The sequence below is a fragment of the Tachypleus tridentatus genome, chromosome 11 (assembly GCF_004210375.1).
Source record: "Tachypleus tridentatus isolate NWPU-2018 chromosome 11, ASM421037v1, whole genome shotgun sequence".
NCBI classification, from domain to species: Eukaryota; Metazoa; Arthropoda; class Merostomata; order Xiphosura; family Limulidae; genus Tachypleus; species Tachypleus tridentatus.
In genome coordinates, this window is record NC_134835.1 from 60,695,455 (window position 1) to 60,722,983 (window position 27,529).

Consider the following 27,529-nt stretch of genomic DNA (forward strand, 5'->3'; position numbering starts at 1 on the left):
ATAAATAAACCTAAAAGAATCTGAAAGACATTCCTTATCATACATATGTTTAAACTCTCTTAAATTTACTGTCTCCACAACATCCATCGGATGACCCCTACTCTGCCAAAATTAATAGGTCAACTTCTCCTCATATAGCAACTTTTCCTTCTAGTAACCATCCTCCGAATCCTTTCCAATAATTCAATGTTCTTCCTAAAGTAAAGTACTCAAGACTAAATGTAATACCCCAAATGTGTTCAAGCTGAAAATATAACCTCTTTAAACTTGTATTCAGTATTTCTGTAGATACAGCGTGAAATCCTATTTGCTCTACCTCTAGCAACGGCATACTCTTTGGATAGCTGTTAAGGTTATTCCCATACAAATTATACTTATAATTCAAATTTTGATAAACCACTTGCATTTAATATAATTAAAACGCATGTGCCGGTTATTTGCTCAACTCTCCAAATAATCCCAATTCTTTTGTAAAACAGCAGCATACTTATCACACCTAGCACCTTTGTATTTAGACTTTGTATTTATATAAGAAGTTTGTCTTGTTTTTATTTTTAATTTTGCGCAAAACTACACGAGGGCTATCTGCGCTAGCCGTCCCTAATTTAGTAGTGTAAGACTAGAGGGAAGGCAGCTAGTCATTACCACCCATAGCCAACTCTTGGGCCACTCTCTTACCAACGAATAGTGGGATTAACCGTCATATTATAACGCCCCCACGGCTGAAATGGTGTGACGGGGATTCGAACCCGCGATCCTCGGCTTACGAGTCAACTGTCTTAACCACCTGGCCATGCTGAGCCATTTGATATCTTCAACGAAACTTTTATTATACGGTGAACTAGTCTGATATATCTGTAAAGCTAATTCAGTTTCACTTTTTTGCTATATCATGCAATAACGTGCCTTAACCATAAAATTATTATTTATTATTAATGCTTTCGTTTGTTTTTAAAATGCCTTTATTTGTTAATTTTGTGTCCAATGAAAATTTATTTGGTAAGTCAACTAGTTTTATTTACAATTATGATTTTTTTTTCTTTTAACGGTCCCTTGTGGACAAATCTATTTTAAACTCGTGTAATTTAAGAATATGATGAAGATTATAACCGTGGGTGTTAGTGAGTGAAGGTGAGGTTTATTATTCGTCTTAATATTAAGTTTATTACAATTATAACTTAATTTAATATTATAATATAACTTTAAAATTTGTTTTGGTTCGTTGTTAACTTAGTGTGTCTTACAAACAAGGTTTATTTTAATTTTACAATTCTTACTAAGAAAAAGCCACCCTTGTTGCGCTCGTGAATTAGATTTATGTTGTATCAACATAGTATTTGGCAGAAATGTTTATTTGTGGTACTGGTTTATAATACTAGCTCGTGAAAATAAGCCTGTAATTATTTTAGCATATTAGTCATTTTCTAGTTTCCATGACATCTTTACCAGAGTTTTTAGATCACAGAACAGAAAAACCCCTGATTTTCAAAATTTTCCATCTTTATTTTTAAAACGGAGAACAATAAACACATTTCCAAAATAAACACCTAGATAGAACTATATCAATAGTATAAGTACAATCTAAATACTTTTCATAATTTTAATTGTAAATAAACTCGAAAGACAAATTTGAGACAACTAATACTAAATTTTTGAAGAACTTTGTTTCTTGTATCTATGTGCAGTTGTACAAATCAGTATGAAAAACGAAATGAATCATTATGCAACCATTTTGCTGTCATTATAAACGATGAAGAGTCGAGTCTATCCTTCGAGCAGGTATTATTGCTAGTTCATGCTGAAGGCTATTGGGTCTGGAGTCTTTTCTGGAATTGTTTGACAGTTCTACAACTAGACACTTATTCTTGACCTTCATAATGTTTACTATCCATCAGAAAAAAGATTTTATTAAAACAGAAGTTTAAAAATGAGCCATAATTACAGCATTACATCTCAGAGTAGATTTTATTGAAATATTTCTTTGTAGATGCAGTTATCAAAGAAAGTCTTGCTTTTATGTTCCAACAGTCATGACATTTTCACTAAAAACAAACTTTTTTGTTTAATACTTTTTTTGTAATTTTTGGTTAAATATCAAACATGCATTTTTATGGAATTTCACTTGTTTTATTTATTGCTTAGTTATAAAAAGTCTGCCTAGTTATAAAAAAATACTACCCAGTTATCATTGGTGATGATTGGTTCAGCAGTTTCTGAGATCCGAGTTTTGGACATATCTATCACAAGCTCCATTATAATAAGATATACACGAAGGAAGAACTATTTAAAGCATAGTAAACATGATTGAGCTGGGCTAAATTTTCTATATATGATTAAACACCTCCAGAATTATGTAAACAAACAATATGGTTTTGTGTTTCCATGAGAGAGTCAAGAGTATACTGTCAATTTGACAGATTTGAATGGTTTAATTATTAAAACCCAGTAAATATGCTTGTGCTGGGCTGGCTTTAATGTATGGTACTATACACTTCATTAACTTTTGTTGCTAGTGAAATGTGTTAGGGGTCAGTGCTTGGGCATTTTCTTTTATTTAAAATTTTGGTAAGGACATAATTTGTAAAATATATAATTTGTTGATTATGTTGAACTCCTGGGTTTCTAGCCTTATTAAAGATGTTATTACAGAATGACTTAGTTCAGCTTGTAAATTGGACAGATGTTTGTAAATTATTGTTAATTGTAATTATAGTAAGTGAAAGGTAACACATATGGGTCATCATTATTTGGATTGCATGTTTTATACAGATAAGAACACAATAGTGTGACTGAAGAAAAGGATACTTACATAGTGGCAAATAAGCCACTCAAGCCATAAAAGTGTGTTCTGTTGCTAGCAGAATATTGCATACAGTTTTGGTTTCTTTTTTGATAAAAGGATATTGGAAGGAATTCAAAAGTCTCCTAAGATGATTCGAAGGAAAGGGTTACCTTGTAGGGTTATTTAAGATTTTTTCTCAAAAGAAAAAAGGCAAAAGTTTAGAAGATTATACAATGAATCATCATGATAAAGATCTAATTTCTTTGTGGTATATTCTAAAGACTGTATAACAAAAGGAAGCAGCATTAAAGTTTGGGAGACTGGCCAGGTTCTAGGTAAGACTGTTTTTGATAAGATTATTGGTTTATGGAATAAAATCCCATGACAGTAATAAATGTTATTAGTTTGTAAGAGCTCAAGAGTGGAATAGGTGATTTTCTGAAAAATGAAGGATTTGATTTACAATAAAAAGGCATAATGATACTTGAAATAAACAATATGGTTTACTTGTAACAAAAGGAGACACTGATAATGTTTCAGAATTGTACAGATTTCATCTTCATTAACAAAATCAAAATAAAGGAATTACAGTGTACATCATTTCTAAGTAAATAACTAAAATACATTGCTTCCATAATGATAATTTAATCAAAACTAAAACATAGAAAGGGAAGAAGTAACAAATAAAAAAATACTGTACATATTAACAAATGTGTAATTTGAAATAATACATTTAGTGTTCATCTGTATACCAATATAGTGAAGAGAAAAGACACAAACCTGTATTATTAAGTGTCACTATCTTTTACGAGGTCTACACCAATCTGTAACTTCTGGTTAGAGAAACTTTCCACATCAAACAACTTTCACCAACACTGAATAACATGGAGTTTTTGTTAAAATTTACACATTTTGTTAATATGTACAGCATTTTGTTTATGTTTTTCACTTTCCATGTTTTAATATTGGTTCATTTATCATTATGGAAGCAATGTTACCTAAGGAATGATATAATTCTTTTATTTTGCTTTATGTATTGAGGATGGAATATGTAGAATTTCAAAACATTTATCTGTGTTCCTTTCTGTTATATACAAATAATGTTTATATTAAGTATCATTATCCTTTTTATTGTAAAACTTTGTTTTTCTCCAAACTTGTGGATATGTTTAAATTTTTACTTCAAGGTGGGTATATATATAAGGACAGACTTTGAGGACCAAATAGTTCCTTTTGTTTGTATGTTATTTTCAAACTTGTATATTGAAATTTAAATAAACAAAATTATGTAAAAATCAGAAATGAAAACATAAATTGAGAGTAAAGTTTATTCTCAAAAGTTATTTTAAAAATGACAACCAAGATTTAATATAACTTTTTGTTTTGATAATTTACTTTTTAAAATTGTGTATTTAACATGACGAATTTTGGAGAACAGTAAATACCATTCCTCTTTTCCCATTTGCACTGAGCATACTATACAGTGTTTATATTTTATTATCTTGGTACACACAAATTTGTAATTTTAACTTCTTGCTTTCTGTCATTCTAGTTAAACACTGAAATATTCAAGTGTAAACTGAAGTGGGAGTTTAAAAACTAGAAGAGATAAAATGGCAGAATCAGTGATTTTACATGACAAGTAATTTTTTTTCATATACAGTATCATTTGTTTTTCTGTCATAACTGTTGTCTTCATTTTGAATTGAGGGATTTAATTACTTATTGTTTAGAATTTTCTTGTGTTGTATGAAAAAATCTTATGCCAAAAGCTTGTATATTTAGAATTTTGGAGTAAATTTTCCCTCCCTAAGAAAGTGATATTCTGATATCTCTATTTGGCTAACTTAAATATGATGTAGTTATGATATAAATCACACTAAGTGCTTTAGTATGAACCAAGTTAACCTTTAAAAAAAATTGACTTTACAGTATGCTAACTTCTGTTGACTTGGGGGGAAAAAAGTACTCATTACTTTTACTACAGTTTATCTTATTTTTAGAAGCTGTTGCAGGTTAAGATATATGAGAAACTTTTCTGGGAAAACATACTTGATAGTACTATCAGTTTTATATGTACCTGATTTGACTGTTTAATATCTTTAATGGCTATTTAAACAGACATGATCAGCCAACATTGAGAATCTCTAGTAGAGTTATACATTGTTGTAGTTATTATAATTGAAATTATTTACTAAATACTTAAAAAATAAAGTTTAATTTCTGAGTTTGCTTTTATTTTCTCATATAGTCAGTAAAACCTTAGTTTATATGGGACTTTTATAAATCTATTTGTGTGTGCATGCATGCATGTAACATTCTTACAAACTCCATGCTAAAAAATGGATGCCTGCATATATTTCTTGTAGTGGTCTAAACAAGTACTTGTGTAGGAGTGAATTGTAAGAGCTAGTAGTTCTTAATGTTGATATGTTCACTGTAGAGCAGAACAGGTTTCTGTGCTGATTACAGGCTTGGCTTTCAAGGACACTTCTTCCTGGAGTGTTGTACTACACACAAGTTATGAGTTCACAAACACCTTTAATTTACTAGTAACCAACGGATCTTGAGAGATATTTGTAAAGTTACTGTCTTCTTTGATAATTGTGAAAGAGAAAAAATTACTTTTGCATTAACTAAAAGTAGTTGTCTTAATACATGTATGGTATTGTAGTTGTGTAAAATGTTTGTTTTATGCTTATGAGTTTAAATGTGTGTTTTTATTGCAGGTCAGTGTGTTTGCTGAGTTTTCTAAAACATCTATGGCTTGGTTTTGAGGTTTAAGAATCTTTATGTATAGAATATATTATAGTATTATATTATGAAGGAAAAGAGGGCCAAAATAAATTTTGTAGATAATTTTGTGGTTGCCTCACTCAGAGTAGTTTCTTATTTTTTAAGTAAATTCAGAATCTGGTAAATAATTGCTCTATGATTTATAACACATTTATAGTATACCAGAAACATTTTACTATCATTTTTAAAACTAAAGAATATTAGTTAGTGTATATGTATTTTATGTAAAACTGAACAAATATTTGAGGTAATGTAGCATATGTAATCTTTCTAATGATTTTAATCAGGTAAGCTTTATGTAAATTTGTATATTAATCAGATATTTAATAGACAAACTGCATGCATATTTGTATAATTTATATTATTAATCAATTAAGCAACACTGTCTATTGGTTTTCTTAGTATTATCCCCAGTACATTTGTAAAACACTCCAGTTATTTCCATAGGCAAAATAGACTAGGTTTAATAAAGTTAAACATTTAACATTTTGTAAGCAGCACACAAAATAGTAATTTTGCAACCTTAAAGTGTAAAAATAAAAAATGTTTAGACCAACAAGTGAGTTTAACTTGCAATACTTTTTTTAAATTAGTGTGTGATGGTATATATACATAGACACACACACACATTTGTGATCTCTACTGTGTAGCATGATTGTTGTCCTTGCTCCGTGCTTTATAGCCAAGTACACATCCACACACTGCACTGAACTGCCCATATCTCTCAGTGGTTGGTGTAGTTTGTAGTTTTACTTGGGAAGAAGAGGGTTAGTAATATTAACATTGAATGATTGAAGCTTCCTGAAATATTTTAAAAAGTAAAGGAGAGAGGGAAGTGAGATGTCAAGGTAAATTACCTCATAACTGAAGTAGTACGGGTGCAATAATTAATCATTTGAAATTGAAACATTCGGGAAAAATCTTTTTGACATCCATGCCAGTGCAACCACAATAGGAGTTGAAATATTATCACTTTAATAACCAGCATGATAACTATGGACTTGCAACAACTAAATGAATTAGAAACTGAGGGTTATAAAGCTTTGATATTGTAGTTGGATCTTCATAATGTGAACACAATTATAGTCACTGTAGATAATTATTCTCACTTGTGGGGTTGAAGGGAAGCAAATGTTCTCAAACACCCCTGATGGAAAGAGAGACTAAATTTCTGCCACAGTTTTTTTGTTTTTCTTCAAAACCAAATTTATGAAACCAATCTTTGTAACTGTCGTACTAATTTCACTGTTGTGCTTTTGCTTTTGAAAAAAGCGACAATGTATTTTTTTTCCCATAAACAATTTAATAAAAGTATTGAAGTAGTAAAGAAAGTAGTTTTTTTGTTAAATCAAAAATTTGTCCAAATATATCAATGCATAAAAGTAAAAACTTAGTGGTAATTACCATGTATACAGTAATAAGTAAAAGTAGTGTTGGATTCAACAGTGTGAAAGTGTACATCTATTGGAATGTCTAATAATTGAAATGTGACTGTATATTACAAAATAATAACATTGCCAAGACACAGTCACTTTGTAAAGGCTAAAGGTCAGTTTTACATTACTGGATACAGTAGCATGAGTGCGTGTGCACCTCATCAAGGCAAGTTATGTAACGTTAGCCAAGCACAACTGAAGATCAATAAAAAATGAATATAAATGTATGATGTTATGAGACTTAAGCTTCTTGGACTAAACACTTGTATTTTCATGTTATGATTTGTAGTGATTCTAGCATGAAAAAAATCGTAATTTATATTTATTTTCTAATTTTTTATGATGGTTATTGCAAGGTTGGTCAAATTGACAGATCCCACAAATGTTTAAATGTATTTAGGACATTTTAGAGATTACACACATAATACTTGGGATTTTTGCAAGGAAAAGTAGTTTTTAATCATAACATGAAATCACTTTGCAATTGGGCTACTAATGAAACAGACTCTATTTTAACAAATAAATCTTTAGCAAAAATATTTTATTAAAAAAATCAGACTTTTGGTGCACAAATTACTTGTAATTTTTACAAAAAGTCTACCAGATTTTGTAAAGATGCACATGCTGTATCAAAAATTATAATGCAAATACTTATGCATGTATGTAGAAGAACTTGTGTATATTATACTAAGCTTGTTTCAAAAGGGTTAATAAACAAACTGAAGTAGATTTAACATTTCAAAAGTGTGCATTATTGAACTGAATTACTTGAAAAGATGAATGTTATGTATTTAGTGATAAATTTCAGTTGGATAGCAGATTTTCAAACAGTCAAGTCAGTCATCATTGTAAGTATGTTGTACAGTAAAGGTCTGCACATGAACTTTGTACTGTAATAATGGTTTTGAAATTTTAAAACTTGACCACCAAAGTATGGTTAAACAAACAACCCTTACTCTGCTTTAGTAGTAGGGAAAAAATAAGAGTTGCCAGAAAATTTAAATTTAGGCTGGTAATTATATTGATTGTGGAAAATATTAAGGAATGACCTTGTGCTAAATGACATTTCATAAAGTCTCTCTTTCTCTGTGTTCTTACATTTAAACTGATATTCAAAATTTTAAAGTCTGTAAACTGAAATTGTGCCTCATTTAATAAATGTATTAAGTGGAACAAGAAGCTAGTATATACAACATTGTTTTCTTAAATAGTTCAACTCTTTATTGATAGTTTAAACAGCTACTTGAAGTTCTTATTTGCAAGAATCTTTTTATTGGTGATTTTTAGTGCTAGAAAGAGTGTTAAAAAGTTAGTATTTCTATTAGGCCGTTTTCCTATATGTAGACATTTTATATATAAAACACTTTCGTTAGGAAGTATAGTTATGATTTATTTTCATAACATTAGTCATATTCAGCGTTGTGGTCTATTGTTTAATGCACAGCATTATATAAGGCATTTCAAGTACATAAACTTGTAGTATAGTCACATCAAAACTATTGAGAAAAAATGTGAATAACACTGAAGTTATTCTTTATTTATCTTGAATTTTCATAACATCTTTATTATTAGAGGAAAACTATGAATATTATCATATATAGCCTTCAGAACTTTTATGAATATTATCAGTATTGCATTTTGTTCTTGAATGAAATCTAAAAGTAATTGATTTTTTTCATGATTTGTAAGTTATTTTACTCATATTTTAGCTTGTGGTTTCAGATTCTCTTTTTCTGCGAGTGAAAGTTGTATCTGCAATGGATAGGTTTCTACATCATGATTTTAGTGTGAAGATAAGGAACTTTAATCATAAAATAACATACATGTATGTTATCTTTTAGATCTACAAGTAAGAATGAGACATTGAACAGCACTTTTGATATAGAAAAAAAAATACATGATGAGGCTTTGAACTACATTTGTTTCATAACATCATGCAGAATGGTGGCAGAGATGGCTCTAGCCATCCTGATTCATCAAGAAATGAGTACACAAAGGAAAAGTTAAAGAAACATCTTACACACCTTCAATATCATGTGACCCAAGAAGGAGGCACAGAACGGTATTTTAAACCATTTACAGTTTCCTTCTATAGTTTGTTGTTCTTAATATTAGTTTTCCCATCTCATTTTAATTTCTTTCATCAAATTATTTCAATGTAAATATTATATATATATATTATTCCATTTCTTTTTTTAATTGTTTTATGTTTAAAGTTATTTTAAGTGTAAAACAATCAACAGGTGTAATGCTGTTTCTTTTCTATAGTTGATAAAATACTATTATAAATATTTGAAAATAAAAAACTGGATATGTTTAATATTAGATTAAAAAAATTAAATCAACATTAAGCGTGGGAAATTGTCTTTACAGACTTTACAGATTTTTATATAAACTGCTAGACATCACATTTATATAAGCAGGGCTTGCCAAATCTTAGTTGCCATGGTGTTCAAACAAAAAAAATTGGTCTGGCACTTTGGAATTTATAGTGACTTTGTGTAATTTTTTTATATGCAGTAATATTTGTGATATAATCAAACATCACAAGAAAGGTTGATTAAACATTTTAATTTCCATTGGATATTGAAATACCGTAAAGGAAGTGTATAGTGAAATAATTCATTAAAGGTCTCTCTTTTAGTGTTTGACTGACAATCAGTAAACATGTATCTGCAAGCAGGTTATCAGTTGTGAAACAGCGCCAGAAGTGTGCGCTAAAAGTTTCTTTAGGCTTTTCAGAATGATGTGTGTTTCAAAAAAGATTACATGATTGTTTCACCCTGAAACCACTCTAAACAATAAATAGCACAAAAAAGTTTATATGTTTGTTTATTTTAGATATTTAACTTTCACAAAATTTGAAATTAGGCCAAAAATATTTTTGGTGGGGTGGAGATGACTCTTCTGCCCCTTACTGATTTAAGTTATTTTGTTGACTTGTAGGATTTTTAGATTTCCAAGCTGTTTTCCCCATGCTGTTTGCCTTAAAGATCTGCATGCCACTAGGCTTTAGGCAACTTCCACCTAAATTTACAAGATTTCTAGTGATTTGCATTACTGAATAATAACATTATTATGCACCAAAAACCCTCCATCAGTAGGAGGGTAACACAACTTGCCTGCACACTAGCTCCTTCTGTGGTTTTGCACTCATGATCTTCATTCAGTTCCTTAGCACTGAACACATCAGATGTGTTTTTTTTTCTTTGTCAACATAATGCAACCTTTTTGCCCACTAACTTTACCATCTAACTGCTTTGTCTCTGGTGGCCCTTTCTGCCCTCGTTAGCCATCCTACAATGTACATACTGTCTTTACATGGATGAATACATTCCCATGGTTTATAGAATTTGCTTCTAGGCTCCTGTCTGATGGCTAGTGGCACCATCTAGTTTATATTTATGCCCCAAAATACTACATTGAGCCAGGATAAAAGAAAGCATTCATACTATCTGCTCTGGCTCCATACATGCCTAGTGTTGAGATAGGATGTTCCATAAGACCACGTGAGGTATCCTTGGGGTATATTCTAATATATGTCTGCTGTCTGCTCCAGACCACACCTAATCCATGGATTATCATGGAAAAAGCCAGCACCAGAGAGTGCTCTGCCTGCTTGGTGACTTTTCAAAATAGGTTTACAAGGTCACCTGTTTCACTGTCTCCAATAAAAGACCTTTCCAGCAGACTTCACACATGTGGTTGGAAAGGATCTGCCTCCTATTGTAGTCTACATGAAAATTTCTGACAGCAACTGGTTTTTGGACCAGACTTGATCCACCAGTATTGATGGATTCCTGGATGGCCTCATATGGGTTATGTATTGGGTCAGTACATGTGTTCTGCAACTTCCTCCTCCTCAGGAAGTAGCACTCCCTCCCTTACCACTTACTAGTTCCTAGCTGCTTGGGTGGTGGACCATGGAGAACTCTCACTGATTGGGACCAAGTAACTGGAGGCTGAGTAAATAGTGTCATTTAGGTGGAAGGTGGCAACCCTGTCAATAATGTCACATGTGACCTTTCTTCTAATTGTTCTTATAGCATGCCAGCATTCCCATTCTATTGCCTCTCGGATGTTGGTTTGTGTGTGGTTTGGTGTTGGATGAACATAACCAACCAGCATAAGTCATCACACATGGTGGGAAGGAATCTGCCTTCTATTGCAGACTAGAAGAAACATTTTTGACATCAACTGGGTTGATGTTTACCCACACCATGTTTGCATTTCCTTTTCCTACCAGTACATGATGGGTTCTTGGATGGCCTGATTTAGGTTGTGTACTGGATCTATACACATGCCTGCCCGGAATGTCAGGATGGAAGTTGCTTTTTTCTGCTGTTTTCTGGTCACAAGATGAATACAGTTGGGACCTTCCTTCTACTGCAGACAAGAACACATATACCTGATATTGCATAGTTTTGGACTGAAGTTAACCCACTGAATATCTGCTATCATCTTTGTTCAGTTGAATTAAGGTGAATACTTGTTAGTGATTCATGTCTTCTATTGATTAGAGTGGTGACTCTTCTGCACATACTAGTATTATATAATCTATGCTATGTATTATGTGTACTCTTCACATAGCTGGTGTTGGTCCAAGATTCTGATGGTTGAGGTGAGCACTCAATATGGTTTGAATACAATACACATTGGCTCTCTGACTTCTTATGTGCAAGTACTTGCCATGTTCTTATTCTGTCCCAACCCATGACACATGGAGCTTTGCCTGCTTATCCCTTCCAATCTGAGTAAAGAGTAAACATTGGAAAAAATGGTACATGGTCTCACATATGTGCCCCTACAGAGCTCCTGCTGTTGGGTATCACGCTTCATGGTTTTCCTTTATGTGCTTTCTGAACAAAACACATCTAGGTAACTTTTGCACTGGTTTTTCCTCCATATCAACGTGGAATTCTGGCTTTCTGTGTGAAGAAGTGTTTATTGCCTTGGAGGCTAAAAGTTTCCTAACCTGAAAATGTATTTCTAATAGATTCCTCTCACACATTCCCACCTTTCCTCTCCACATGTGGTGCAACTTAGTATTTCTTACATCATCAAAGAATGAAGATCATGTGCAAAAGAATGGAGGGAGTTAGTGTACAGGGTGGTGGTGTCACCTTCCTACTGGTATAGGCTATTGCTGCATAATAATGTCATTGCATAGTATCACAAATCATGAGAAATATCTTGAGTTTAGGTGGGAGTTGCCTAAAGGCTAGTGGCATGCAAATTTCTATGGCAAGATGCACAAGGAAAATAGCTTTCTGTGTGAGAGATGAGTAGCTATTGGAAATACATTTTCAGGTGAGAAAAATGTTAAAGTTAGTGATTTGGCAATCCTTGTAAGCAGAGCATTGAGCATGTCTTAACTCATATCATTGCATCTTTTGACTGCAACCAGACAGTAGCTTTATAGTGCAGTTTCTATTTCAAAAGATTGTTAGGCCCAAAGCATATCACTCATAGCAGTATTTTGTCATAATCCAAATAGTGCTAGGATTATATAGTCCCAGTAGTTTTTTAACAGCCCAATCACAAAGTAATTCATAAGTGCTTTATGAATACCCATATCATTTTCCAATTGCTTGTGGTATTCAATGTGTGAATGGGCATTTATGGATAAGGCTTTATTTTTGTGTATTCACACCCAATTGTAGTTATCATATGACTTGCATATCCAAAATCATTAATATAATCTAAATAACCTTGTATATAAGTTTTACTAAAATTAATGTATGATTAAATGAAACTGATTTGTACAAGATACGTATGTATACAGTACATAGTTTTCATATGTTATGAAATATATGATGATTTTGTTTTCATCCTACAGTGCTTTTACTGGAAAGTACTATAAGCTAAAAGACAATGGAAAGTATGCCTGTGTAGTATGTGGAGATGAGCTTTTTTCATCAGAAACCAAGTATCATTCTGGGTGTGGTTGGCCTGCATTCTGGGATGTTGTAGATAAAAGCAAAGTCACCTTCAAAAATGACTTATCTCATGGTATGTTAATTCTGATTGTAGTTTATTGTCTTATTTGTTTCGACAGTGCCATGTTTAGAATTATTTCATTAGCTAAATGTTATTTAATACACTTTATAAAAGCATAGAAATTTTACTTTTTAGAAAATTTTATACTAGATCGTATTAATAATTTAGTTAAACATATCAGATCAATATTCTTGTTACTCATTTGATACGAATGGGCTGATGCCATATTTTTATGGTAATTCAAGCTGTCACATATTTCCAGTGGATATACTCTACTGGACTTTAACTTCACTTACCAAATTTCAAAGCAATACATTAAGAAATACATGATATAAAGTTTCCAATTTTGATTGAATTTCTTCCTATTTTTGGCTAAGGAAGTATGGAAAATTTATGTGGTAGGAAAACATACTTTTATTAGTTTTTTTATTCAAAATCTGATACACTGTTAGATCTTTACAACCTATAAATTTGGTCTAAGTATAGGCCACACATTCAAAGTTATTCAACGAAAACTGCTCAATTTTGACCAAACTTTTTGCACATACCTAAGTAAAATGTTACATGAACTATTGGTATGAAGTTTTTGCTAAAGCTTCATCGAAGAATAAATATAAACCATTTTTACTTTTGTCATTTGGATTAAAAGTGGCTGATTTAGAATAGCAAAACTATAGAGTGAAAGCATGTGCAAGTTCAACAATTTTTTGGTTAGGCCAGACAAACTAAATTAACAGTTTCTAGCTCGAGTTTTCAAAAAAAATGTATGGGTGCCTGGTTATTAATCATTGTTAATTGCCAACTTGTTCAGGGCACATATTTAGCTGAAATTTGCTAAATTTTATAAAATTCTCCTAATTAAAGAGTGATATTAGCTTCTGCAATTAACATAAATAATGATGCTTCATGTGGCTGTACCAGTTGCTTGGGAGTGATGACAAGTTAATCTAAATTCCCTGTCATTGCTTTAAATACTATTAATACATTTCAATGAGGGAAAACTGCCACTAGTAATTTTAAAGAATCTGGTTTGTTCTGTAAAGTGTAGGTCCATCCCAAATAATATGGTTGAGATCCTAAAGCAAATGTTAATTACTGTTGGGTGACACTTTGTTACTTAGTGTGGTTTGTTGTTGTGTATTGACAAAAAAATTCATGATATTTATTTACCTTAAATGTTTTACCCACCATCATGTTTAAAGTAGAAAAGAAAAAAAAATTGCAGCCTGGTTAACTAATGGATGAATATTTGCTGTAGAATTCTTATCAGTGCTACAAGTGTAGCTGTCCGTTTGGTCGCCAATGTTGATTTCATTATTCATTCAAGTCACATGCAGACTCCTATTAGGCCACACCCTTTTCTTGTACTTAAAAGTGTCTTTAATTAGATTTCACAAATATTTTGTTGAATAATGTTATATATCTTTGATTCTTCTCTCACTAAGAGCATGTTTTGTTCAAAAGCATACTTAAGTTTTTGCATTACATGCAGCTTGTTATTTTAAAGAATTCCATTTAAATTCATGTTGTTGGTTTTTTTTAAATTTTCAAATATTCTTGCAGGTAGTAACTGACAGTTCCTAACTAAAATTTAACATGTTTTTTGTATCACAAGTGTAGACCTGAAAAAAAAAAAAGCAATATTACAATATTTACTCACAAAAAGAATTTGAACTTAAAATTTTGGTGTGCAACATCTTAAAATTCTAAGAACATTTTTGTGAAAGTAATGAAAAATATATTATGTCAGCAATGGAATATTTACCATATTCAATGCCTATGAGGCCTTTTGTCCAATAACAGGGCTCACCAACATGGCAGGGATATGACAGTTATGTTTTTGTATCATGTACAGTTGCATGTTATTGTTCAGCAGACATTAGATATCCTAACGATTTTACCAAATTATAAGTGTTTCAATAAAGAGGTAGAAAGATAAACTTTAGAAATGACAGAAGTTTTGAAAAAGGAAAAACTTAAGGATTATTTTGTTTTACTCACTTTTAGATCTTAATAGAACAATAAATTATACTCTGCAATCAAAGATACAACTGGTTATTAATGTCTGTTTGAGTAATCTTTTTTTTTTGTTTGGCACGTATATAATTCAATTAGTCACAAAATATTACAAATTGGTTTATAAGATATGTGCTGTTAGTGCAAGGTAGGTGATAGCACGTGGTGAATTTATACTGTACGAATTGTCAGTCACCTGTTTCTGTTTCCTTGATTTTCAGTTAAATATCCCTTTCCACTGCTTACATGGTTTAAAGTTGCTTGATTTATAGGACAACAAAATTTAAAGGTCTTAAAATTTACTGGCTGTGGTTTTAATATTATATTAAATTTTGGTTTGGAAGTAAATATATTTTTTCATAACCAAAAACCATGAAATATCAAATATATGAACATTTTATTTCTAGAAATATGATTTTTCAAGCAGTGTTAGATTTGATACATTATTTTTTTCAATTGTGATTATCTTGTTTGTTTTACAAAAATATTTGTGATTGAAAATTACATTGTTAAAAATAAAAAATGCATTATTTTATAAACAAATCAGAGTATGGAAAATTGTATTACTGAGTTGGATATATTTCATATATATATTTAACAGAAGTTGCAATATAAGTCTGTCTTTATATGCATGTGTATTTATCATCATATTCAGAATAAAATTTAAATAAGGCAGATATTGCTTTGAAATATTTAAATCCTTTCCTTTGTTTACTGGATGTTATGTTATCAACAGAATCTGTGGCTCAAAATTTCCAAATGTCCTTTATGTATTTGAATGTCACTTATCTGAAAATGTCTCTCTCCAATCATCCATATAACTTACTGCATATGTACCAGTATATCTTACATGAGCTCTACCTTTCCACTATTCTTCTTTGTTGATGGTTGTCTTTTTCACTTTGCTGTTACTTCTTGTTTCTATACTGGAGACCATGTTTATGCAATTTACCTGCAGTATGTAGGTTGAAATCTTCAGTTGATTGTCAGCATTCCTGATATGATGTATTGATATTACTAAAAAAATATTAATGATGTTTACTCTGTGTATCATTCACAATTTTTCTTTGTTTGATGAAGGTCAGTTTTGATCTGGCCTTATTAATTTCAGTAGCCTCAATGTTTTTGTATGCGACAGTGTTACCCCTAATTCTAATGACTCTTTTGTTGGTCTTGTTTAGTCTTGCCCGACATGACCTATGTATTTAAATTTTTCTTTCATTTTCTCATGATTTTGTTGGGACTGGGGACAATTTTCAAGACTGGACTTCTATTTGTACACATTGTATTCCCTTTTTCTTCACGTTACCGGGACCCATTGTTTCTTTTATGCTCTGAATTACTCAAGAACATCCTAATTATGTACAGGTCTCACTATTGCTTATATTCCCACATGGTTTTGATATTCCTTTGACACTTTCAACTGTAAGGCATTATTACAAGGTGCTGTTTACCTTATGATCAAATATCCTTCAAGTATATATGTATGTATAACAAAAAAAGCTTTATTTTTGTCTTTGTTGGTCTTTTACCTCAACTTAGTGGTTTCCAAATTTTATGTAGTGATATCACCCAAATCAGCATTATTTCTCTTAGGGTCCTTCTTTGTACTTAATAAGTTTCACAAGTGATAATAACAGCAACTACAGTAGTTTATTTTTCTCTCTCTAATGAAGTTTTTCATAAGTATTAGTTGGAAAATTTAAAGTGTTATTTTTTTTGTTTTTTTACATTTTTATTTTTGGGTTCTTGTGGCAAAAGGATGTGCCCTTCACTCCCTCTCAGGAGGATACATTCTACAGTTTGGAAACCATTTCATTAACTTGTTTCCTGTTTCAAGATAAGTTTACCAGCTGGGTTTGATTAGTATTTTAGCATGTAATTTTGTTTTTGATTATCTTTCCATTTTAAATTTGTGTGTGTAATGATTTTTATTCTTAGATGCTTATTACTTCTACTCATATTCCTAGTGTGGGTTTCCACTTTTGGTCAGTTGGAAGTTTACAGACTTGTGTTAAAATCTGTGTAGCCTATTATATAGCTTTGGGCTCAGACACATAAACATAGACACATACTTAAAAGTTTTAAGTAAGTTAACATCATACTAACAGAGGTGAGTCTCTGTTCTAGATTATTCTGCCATTCAAACTCATGCTTGTCATATCAACTTTTTATTTCTTTGAATCTTTATATATCATGGATTCTTCAGATTCTTCTTCTCTCTAGCTTCCCATCAACAAAATTGTCATCACATTACAAATTTCAGACAAATCTAGCTGATATATGGAAAGCAGTGCATGTGAAAGAGCCAGTGGTGCATGCATAAAAAGGTTGCATGGAAGATGGTAGAATGGAGATTTTGAGTTACACTTTGATGACAGCATAAGTTTCAATTCAGCAAGGAAAACTTTCAGTATTTTAATTTGATATTCATATGAATCATAAAATTATAACTAATAACTGTAGAATAAGTAATTTTGAAGGCTTAATGGAATTGTTTTAAAGAGCTTCACCATTGGATGTGTAAATAAATATAAAAAATAGTTTGAAACAAACAGTACTTTTAGATAAAATGTTACCTCTTTTGAAATAAAGTATTATAAAGAGAAGTGTGTATACCAGATGTATAGGAATTATCTATCTAACATGTAATTTAGTTGTTTCAAAATAATTCCTTTCACCATTAGTTTGATATATTTTTTTGATGTGTTTTTAAAGCTATTTAACACTTATGCATGATATTTTCTGCATGGACAGATTGTAGAGGGATAGATTTTGAGAAAATAGCACAAACTTCTTCAACCTACTTCAACCACTAAACATATTTATCTTGCATTGTAGAGCCTGGTAAGGATGCTTTAATGCACACAAGAATAATTTATAAGAACCTAATAATTATGTTTGTTTTTTTCTGTTAAATGGATAGTTTAATAACTTTTATTGCTTGAAAACTGATTCATATCTGTTATTTAGTGCTTTACAGTTGACAAAATTTTCAAATAAAAGTTACTTTGATATATTAAGGATTATATTATATAGTAGATTTAGACAGTCTTTTCATGGTAGTTTAAACAAGTATGTGTTAAGTTTCATATTAGTTTTTACTTGATTGTAAAACAAACATATTTATCTTGCATTGTAGAGCCTGGTAAGGATGCTTTAATGCACACAAGAATAATTTATAAGAACCTAATAATTATGTTTGTTTTTTTCTGTTAAATGGATAGTTTAATAACTTTTATTGCTTGAAAACTGATTCATATCTGTTATTTAGTGCTTTACAGTTGACAAAATTTTCAAATAAAAGTTACTTTGATATATTAAGGATTATATTATATAGTAGATTTAGACAGTCTTTTCATGGTAGTTTAAACAAGTATGTGTTAAGTTTCATATTAGTTTTTACTTGATTGTGAGGAATGTGGTCTGACTGGTGCAGTACTGGAAGTCAGTCTTCCCAAGCAAACAAATTTGACTTATTACTTGGATTGAGATTTCACACTTAAATCCTGCTATTTTTAAAGTTCTGTTTTCTCTATGATTACAATAAATTCCATGAGAGATTTTATGAATGTTGCATAGTGTGATATTAAGCAAATGTTGCTTAAGGATGTGTGTGCATTTTGTAATGGAACTTCACAGAATATTTGTTACAAAAAATAGTAAATGTGTAAACATGGAAAAATTTTATTATAGCAGTATAAATCTTCCACAACTTGTATTTTGTAGTTCACTTCACTACAATAAAGATTAAGCAGATAACTTGATTTAAACATTGTGCTTAGTAACTGCATGTATTGACTTAAGTAAATTTTTGTGATTTAATGTGTATTATTGATAATATTAAAATTTGGTCAGACAGTTTATCTACATTATTATTTCCAAGTTACAACAGTAAAACACACCAAATCATCTCTTTAAATATAAATTTATTCTGGTCATCAAGCATTCCAAATACATTTTCTCAGTGTCTCCTAAGCAACTTTGTGTTGTTAGTTGAAGAGAAATGGTTGAGGAAGTTTGGTTTATCACTGATATGTTTTCTTATTCTCCCACTGCTATCTTACATGCATCTGTCTATCAACCATTATCAATACATTAGTGGGTGGAAATCTACTTCTGCTTGCTATTAAACCAGGTCTTGCGAGGACAGAAGTTTCCTGTCGCAATTGTGGTGCCCATCTTGGCCACGTGTTTGACGATGGACCTAAACCAACAGGCAAGAGATATTGTATCAACTCAGCATCCCTGGAGTTTAAGAAAGAAAACATCAAAGAGGGCTCTTCTGAACAAAATGAAATTAATAAAGATAATTTTGATGGTTTGCCAAAATAAATGGCTTAGGAATGAATATGCTTTTTCTTTAAATCATCAAACCACAAGTAAATGAGCTCATTTGGTAATTATAAATTTGTTTAGTGATATGTATGAACTTGTATGTCCTTTTCTATTGGGACTAACAGTATTTCCTAGAATAATTTAAATTCACTTATTATTCATTAAATGGTGAGTGTTATTTATGGTAATTTGATGTTAATTCCTTAAAACATTATTGGCGTTAATTTCTCCCAACCACCGGAGGAAAAAAAAATCACTTTTTATAAATGCTTGAATGTATACCATTATCTTCAAATTTAATTTAACATTTGTTGCAGTGTTAATATTAGAAAAGAGTAATAATTACCTCCTTTGACTCAACAGTAGTTCTTAATTTCTTGAGGCCAAGCTATCAAAGTAAGCATAGCTCTTTATGCAGCTAATGTTTGTGTTTAGTGGTTAAACTGTTGTATACTCTTCTCCAATTACCACAAAATTTAAAGCTAGTTGAAGTTTTTGTTATACTGTTCTAAGATTTAATTTTGTAGGATTATAATTTGAAAATCATCTTTCATTACTTTACTTTTTTTTTCCCTAGATAATCCTGTGACATTTTTGTTCAACAAAGTTAATATTTAAAGTTAATTTATGGAACAAGACTAAAACTTGTTGATTTGATAATTTAAACTAAATTAAGCTTAATTTGTGAAATTTAGCAGAATTCTGTGGAAGAACTGTGTCTGAATTTACATATGTGAGCTTGAAGATTTGAATACATTTGATTTGTTAGGCAAATTTGTTGTCTCTTTCTGTATTTATAAGTTTTGCTTTTTAATTTAAAATAGGGATTTGCATTAATACTTGATGAAAAATACAGTTACTTCATTCAAGTAACATTCTTTTTTGTGATACAAATTCAAACATTTTATTGCACAAATTAAAATAAGAGAAACATCTTCCATTCTGAAAACTGTCTTTTAATTGATTTGTAGTTGCATGTTTTGATTGGCAAAAATGTTTCTGTATTTTCTACATTAAAGTTTGTGTGTTTGGCATACAGTAAGTTACTGTTAATAAAGATGTATATATATATATATATATATACACACACCACTTTCAAGGTATTTAACAAAGTTTTAAAGATTATCAAAACAGTGGCGTAATAAAACTACTTAAGAGAAAAACAATATTTTACATATATACACCCTTCCTTGGAATACAAGTTGAGTTTGTATTACTAGTATATTACTTACAGTTGGTAGATTCATAAATGTAACTAATCTGTTTAAAAATGAAGAACAATCTTTTATTTGTTTTAACTGATTAATCTTAGAAAAGGAACAAGAAAAACTTAAAATTAAGGTTTTTTTGCACAGAATTAAATATGTTTTGTGATCGCATAAGGATTATACTACCATGGTAAATAAGTGCACAAGTTAATATCTATATAAAAGAAATTTGATCTTGTACTTTTCAGAAAATATTAAGGTGCTAAGTTGAATATTTTTCATTTATTGTCTATAAATGTATTAAAACATGCTATTTTTGTAGAATCTGTTGTTTTGCTTTCCTTAACTATCTTCAAGAAATGGTGAACTTGAAGAGATTGAATAATTACAAGTTTTAAATTATTAAACTGATATTTGAAATATTAAATAATGTTGTTTGAATGTATGTTTTATTATGTCCTGTTACTCAAAGTGTGAACTGAAAGTTCATTTAAATGATGCAACTGTTTTTGGGTACAAAAGAACATAAACATGTTTTCATCAAAATTCACTATAATGCTTTACATATTAACTTGTCATACAACACTGTTTCTAATATTTTTGACGTATAGATGCCGTCCTATGTCTTCTTTTATCCATTTTGTGTCAGTATATGTTTATCTTGTTAATTCAAATTCAAAATACAAGTTGTTTTGTAATAGTATGCTTTCCTTAACTATCTTCAAGAAATGATGAACTTGAAGAGATTGAATAATTACAAGTTTTAAATTATTAAACTGATATTTAAAATATTAATTAATGATATTGTTTGAATGTATGTTTTATTATGTCTTGTTACTAAAAGTGTGAACTGAAAGTTCATTTAAATAATATAGTTGTTGGGTATTAAAAAACAAACATGTTTTCATCAAAATTTCTCTATAATGCTTTACATATTAACTTATCAAATGACACCAATTTTAATATTTTTGACATATAGATGCCATCCTGTTTCTTTTATCCATCATTGTATCAGTATATATTTATTTTGTTTTTGATTCAAATTCAAAATAAGATCGAAAATGTACATTATTTAAACTTAAGTATGAGAAACTATGTACAAAGTTAACCCGTTTATTAAAATTTCAGCAAGTTTTAAATTATGTAATTCATGTATACAGCAGCAGAAGGATTATGAAGAGTTTTTATCTCTTGTAATCTTCCTCTAAATGGTTGCATGTTATTTTCACATGGCTGAGTGCATGAATTCAGTTAACCACTGTATGTGTGAGTGATTAAATAAACATACTTTTTTTTGATCTAGTATTTTCCATTACAGTATGTCTTGTAATCCTGAGGGAATGTTTTCACAATATTTTTTTCTTTGAAAGTATTTATATTATGTTTTCTATTTGAAATAGAAAATTGGTCAACATTTATTATTTATGTACTAGACAGAATTAGCATAAACAAATATAAATGCATTACATGTTTTGGTATTACTGTTTCATTTGTTTTATCTTTTCCAAATTAATATAAAATTTTAGCATAAGGAAATTTTGTGGAGTGACTAGTCATAGTATATGATGATTGCAATAAAGCGTTATGAGAGAGAAAACATAGAGCTTTAAAATCAACATAATACATAGCCATAGTATGGGAAGATAATATGACAGACACGATAATTTATTAGCTCTCATGCATCAAGCGGAAATTGAGAATTTGAAAATATGAGCTCATTTAAAAATGTATATCACCATAAAGTAAAAATATTGGCAAGTGGTAGTATATAAATTTTGATGTTAAAATTTGCATATTTTGTTGTGTACACGTTACTCTGAGATTTGCATGGATGTTTGTAGCACTGACATAATTTAACACAGTGGGTTTTATGACAAATACTTCCATAGCTTTGGTATGAATTTAAGGAATTTCAGTGAGTAAAAACATATTTTCATAATTATGCTGAAAGGTAGTTTTGATTTCATAGTTTTACTACCTGAAAAATAAACAGTATATATAAAAATACTTTTAAACTTACCAATCTTATGATTACATCAATTATTTCAACTGACATTATAATTAATATTTTAAAATATACAATAACAAAGATAGTTTTAGATATATTAAGCAGTACGACATATTAAACACAGAATGAATTTATTAAAATAATTTGAAAGACTACATAAAGTTGAAACATGAATATTAGTCTTAATATGCAATACAAACAAGCTGAAAGATGTGAAACCTTTTACTAATTAGGTTTTAACAAATATGCATTTCCTATGGATACAAGATTCAGTAATTTCTACATAATTCCACATGAGTCAAGTACAGAATTGATGATAACAGGAAGCAAAGTAATAATTACTGCCCATAAAATACCTAACCTAATTAATGAACACCAGTTTAAAACAGTTTTTGTGAGAATGACTTTCAAGAATATACAATAATAAATATGCAGAGGTCATAAGAGTGATTTATGCTTCAATCATGTCAAGTAATGGTGCTGGACAACACAAATGTGAAGAAATATGAGCATTATTAAAATGTGATGTTTGTTTATATGAGAAAGCAAATCCAAAGATGACGTGATACCATCAGTAAGTATTTCAGTGTAGAAAGTAATGTTCTCATCAGTAAGTCAACCACTATCTAACAATATTTATCACAAAGAAAAGTGGGTAAAATATTCCAGAAGATTCAGCTTGAAGAACTGTTTATTAAATGCTTGTTGAGAAAATGACAATTGAAACATAGTCACTCAAGGTAGTAATGATGCTATGTCAGCTGATCAATAAGTCATCATTGAAATCAGCAGAACCAGATGGTCAAGAGTTATTAGATGAAGACATCATTTCCATTGTAATTCTTAAAGCATGTAGTGACAGTGAATCTGATATCAAAAGCGATCCACCAGTTAAAACAGCTGGAGCACAATCTAGCCTTGATTCAAGCAGAACAGTGATCTGTGTGAAAATGACAATGTAATGAGTTTACTTAAACTGCTGAGAAGCTTCTATAAAAAATATTCAGTTCATTATTTGACCTTGGATAGTGATTTGTTGTATATTTGACCAGTACTACATATTTTGTATTCTGTAAGTATAAAATTGGGTAAAAAAAGATGTTTTTATCTGAAGATGATGAAATAGTACTGTCATTATTAACAAGTATAGAATAACGAACTGGTAAGTGTATTGTACATGCAACTGCATGCCCACCTTCACATTTATCAACTGAGTACTCCTACTGTTAATAGTATCCATTGTACTCAGTAATTTGACTATCTGTGTAAATTAGTTCATTGGAAATGTGTTTTGATTAACAAGGTTTCACTGTTCTAACCAACCAATGGAACAGTTTAGCTATGGTGTTTCCTTTTAAAATTTGTTCTCAGATCACCGTCTACAGTTACAAGCAAAAAACATTTTTTATACGCTAAATATGGCAGGTTCTTATAAACAGAAATGTTTTTCTTTACATAAAATAATCCATTACTTCAATATTGTAACTATACATTTTAATTAATGTTGCAAATTAAGTTAACTTGATGCTTATAGAAAATTCCCAAATCAGAATATTGGAATACACAAGTGTCATACAATATGTTAACTGGATACTTTGGTAATATAATCCAATGACAATTTCAACACATTACTTAGGCATCATAAACAATTTAATTGGCAAAGAGTTCAAGAGATGCATGTATGTATTAATGTTTTAAGGGTTATTATGCATCTAGACCTTTTAGGAACTTAACATGCCCTAAATGAATCACCTTTAAAAAGTAATGTAACAATACTTGAAAATCAAACTTACAGTGTAAATCAGCTAACTAGTTCCATCCATGATGAAAAACCCTGGAAAAACTACATCCCTTTGTAAGCACTATCAGCAAGTCATTGCACAGGATATTGCCTAAACTAATAACCTGTTCACTGGAGAATCTGAAACAAAGTTGGAATCACAACTGAAGTCACTGAGGGCTATTAAAAGTAGTTTGTTTCAAATGGATTGTTGTGATAAAATGTTAGTTTGAACTTGATAAAATTATTCATGGAACCTTGGGAAATACACTAGAAGAAAATTATAGAAATAAAGAATTGTTTGTAAACATTATAATAATATTCAGTACAGATACACTTGATTTTCTGGTACCCATGGTTCCAGAGTCTTGCTGGATTATCCATTTTGCCAGACCAGTAAGGTCATGTAATAATAATACATCTCTGACCCACAAATTATATTCCTTCTGTGTCTCTGTAGCACCCTAGACTGCTAGAAACTTAAGTAAAACAAATATTTGATATGAATTAAATGATTAATGAAATAAATTAGTACATCTATAAATGATACAGGTTTATTAGTAGAGTATAAATGAAAAAATGTTTATTTAATTACTGTACTTACAAAGAATGTTGCAGTAGAACTACTTCCAAAGTGGCAATTTTTAGAACTTTACTGGAATTGTAGAGCTAACCACAGAGGTCTAGAAGTTGAGGGCTGTCAGGATTACTGTCTGTTTCATATTTGACTGTTTAATCATGGATTTGCAATATTGTAGGGGGAGCATCTGTGGTACTTGAAGTTGAAGCCACAAAATTTTCTTGGCTGTTTTTAAACATTTCATCCAAGCAGAGTTGTTTAACTTACTTTGATCTTTTCCTATGTAATTTTTTATACAGCAAATGAAGAGTCATTAATGCTTGTTCTGTCACAAAGGTATGTTGCTCTAGCCCACTGATTAATTCATCCATCAACTCAATGAACTTGTCCATAGTAAAATTTTCAGCTACATCTGTTTTATCATCACTTTTATTGTTTTCACCAGGATTCAAATAACATCCCTAATTTCAGAGTCAGTATAATAACAACAACAGGTGTTTCTTCACCTACATTCATCCACTTGGCCAGATTTTCTTCGGTAAATTTACTTGTTATACACTTGGCAGCAACTCCCATAACGTGTTGTATACTAAAGCAACTCATGAACATCTTACTCCTCTGATACATTAAATCCTGTAAAGTCAGTAAGTAACCCATCCCAAAAAGAGAATGTTCCACATGCAATGCCATCTATGGCTGCCCAGTAAACTAGTCTGGTAGTTGCAGGAATTTCAAGTGTGCTCTCATAATTTTGTCAAGATTAAAGATGGTGCTGGAAAATTAGTGGCATGCCTGTATAAACAATCAAATGGAAAAAAAAAATTGTAGTGGTGTGAAAATTGTGAAACATGAACAGTATGTAGTACAAAATGGATGAGAAAATATTGTATAAATACTGAAACTAAGGAAGATTCTTGTATCCTATTTTTTAATTAGTGTTTATGTATAAAATGTTCTGCTGTATTCACCTTGGAAATAACTCAAATTATTTTTCTTTGATATAAATCCAGAGCAGTATTTGTTTCAGCACAAACCTACATAATAGGCTGTCTGTGCTCTACCCACTGTAAAGGAATTAAACCCCTAGATTTTTGCACTGAAGTCCATAAACTTACCACTGGCCCAGATAAGTGATTAAAATTTCTTTTTCAGTAGTTTGCCAGTGTTGGATCAGACTTACAACTCAAGTTTTATAAACACCATGTCAAACATTAACTAACTAGTATTTACATAGTCTAAACATTTATGAATGAAATTAATGAATATATTACAATATATCAACCATACTACATCTACCACATCCAGTGCCAAACGACCTTTTTGTCTCTGTTAGGATTAATAACCCAATTTTATTTATTTTATTTTTTACTCTAGTTACTTTTTTTAAATTTGAACTAACTTTTCTACCATTTAGAAAAACAAATCAGTTTTCATGTTCTCAATGTAGGTCAGACAGCAAACTACTAATACAAGAAATCTATGTTAGTAATTCTAAGAACTTACGAATGAAAGTAAAAAAAGAGAGTATATTTTGAATATGTTGGTTTGAAGCATTCTCATTAATGAAACATAATCTAAGTGTACTTCTACATGGTCCCCAAAAGTGTTCCATTTCAGGAGTAAATAAAACCAAAATTAACAGTAACAAATATTTTAATAAGTTGCTTTTGAAGTTTGTACGTCAAGTTGCATATTACCATGCAGAGTGCATAATTCTTTTTGTGATTCATGGCATGAGCACATTTATACCGATGTGACAACAGTACAAACTGCAACATTAAGCATCCTATATGTAATGTCATTTTATTGTGTACCTAGTAATTGACAGACAACACTACTGTACAATTGTGTGAGAGGTTGAAACAGGTAACTCATCCAGGAAGCCTTCTAATCCCCTTTCAGGAAAATAATGCTTTGTGTAAATATTTCATAGGCATTTAGAGTACTACTGTTCAACATGGTTCAACTGACAGCTGTTTCATTTGTATCATATCTTCAAGTGAAATTTCAGTGAACTGTTTGATCATTATTTTACTACACAAATATATAATTGAAAACCAAACAAAATACACACACACACACACACACACACATATATATATATATATATATTGCTCCTTAAATTATCCATTAAGAGAAGACTAGATAAAAAGTTTGTGATATAGTTAGTTTTATTCTGTAAATGAGCAAATGAAAAATTTAGTAGTAGAAAATACTACTGGTAAACAACACAGTCCCTATTACTGTACAAAAAGTGTACATATTTACACATAGAAAACTATATCACATGTACTTCTGCCACATATCAAGAAACTGGCAAATGGTAGCAAACAATGCTAGAAATAACTTCTTCAGCTTTCTCATCATTAAGAATATTACTCTGGAGATAATTTTTCTTTTATAACCTGAAAAGTTTTTAGTTCCTCTAAGTTAACTGAAAGTTAGAACAAGCAAGACCTTAAGATTATAAAAATAAAAACTGATTTAAGTGATTCATGAACAATAAATTTTTGTCTAATTCACAAATTACATTATATTCAAAAACATTGTCACAACAAAGAAACTATTAACAGGACCACTAAAGG

General features: G+C 30.4%; 1 protein-coding gene across 5 annotated transcripts; it reads left to right on the forward strand.

The window, feature by feature from the left end:
- The first annotated feature begins 1,018 nt into the window (after positions 1–1,018).
- LOC143232261 (peptide methionine sulfoxide reductase MsrB-like) lies at positions 1,019–22,052 on the forward strand. 5 transcript variants are annotated; one of them, XM_076467439.1, is made up of 4 exons: positions 1,019–1,131; positions 8,856–9,076; positions 12,854–13,026; positions 19,133–22,052. In XM_076467439.1, exons 2-4 carry the CDS (start codon positions 8,949–8,951, stop codon positions 19,363–19,365), a joined length of 534 nt encoding a protein of 177 aa, XP_076323554.1. In that variant the 5' UTR covers positions 1,019–1,131; positions 8,856–8,948; the 3' UTR covers positions 19,366–22,052. The 5 variants fall into 5 exon arrangements, with proteins under 5 accessions (XP_076323554.1, XP_076323557.1, XP_076323555.1 ...); XM_076467442.1 differs by having other exon boundaries at positions 19,169–22,052; XM_076467440.1 differs by lacking the exon at positions 1,019–1,131 and adding an exon at positions 2,785–3,117.
- Positions 22,053–27,529: the final 5,477 nt, after the last annotated feature.

Excerpts from the sequence above, each read along its gene's own strand:
- LOC143232261 (XM_076467439.1), top strand. The coding sequence starts at position 8,949 with ATGCAGAATGGTGGCAGAGATGGCTCTAGCCATCCTGATTCATCAAGA. Across the intron at positions 9,077-12,853 it reads CAAGAAGGAGGCACAGAACG|TGCTTTTACTGGAAAGTACT; the intron begins GTATTTTAAACC and ends TTCATCCTACAG. Across the intron at positions 13,027-19,132 it reads CAAAAATGACTTATCTCATG|TGGGTGGAAATCTACTTCTG; the intron begins GTATGTTAATTC and ends TCAATACATTAG.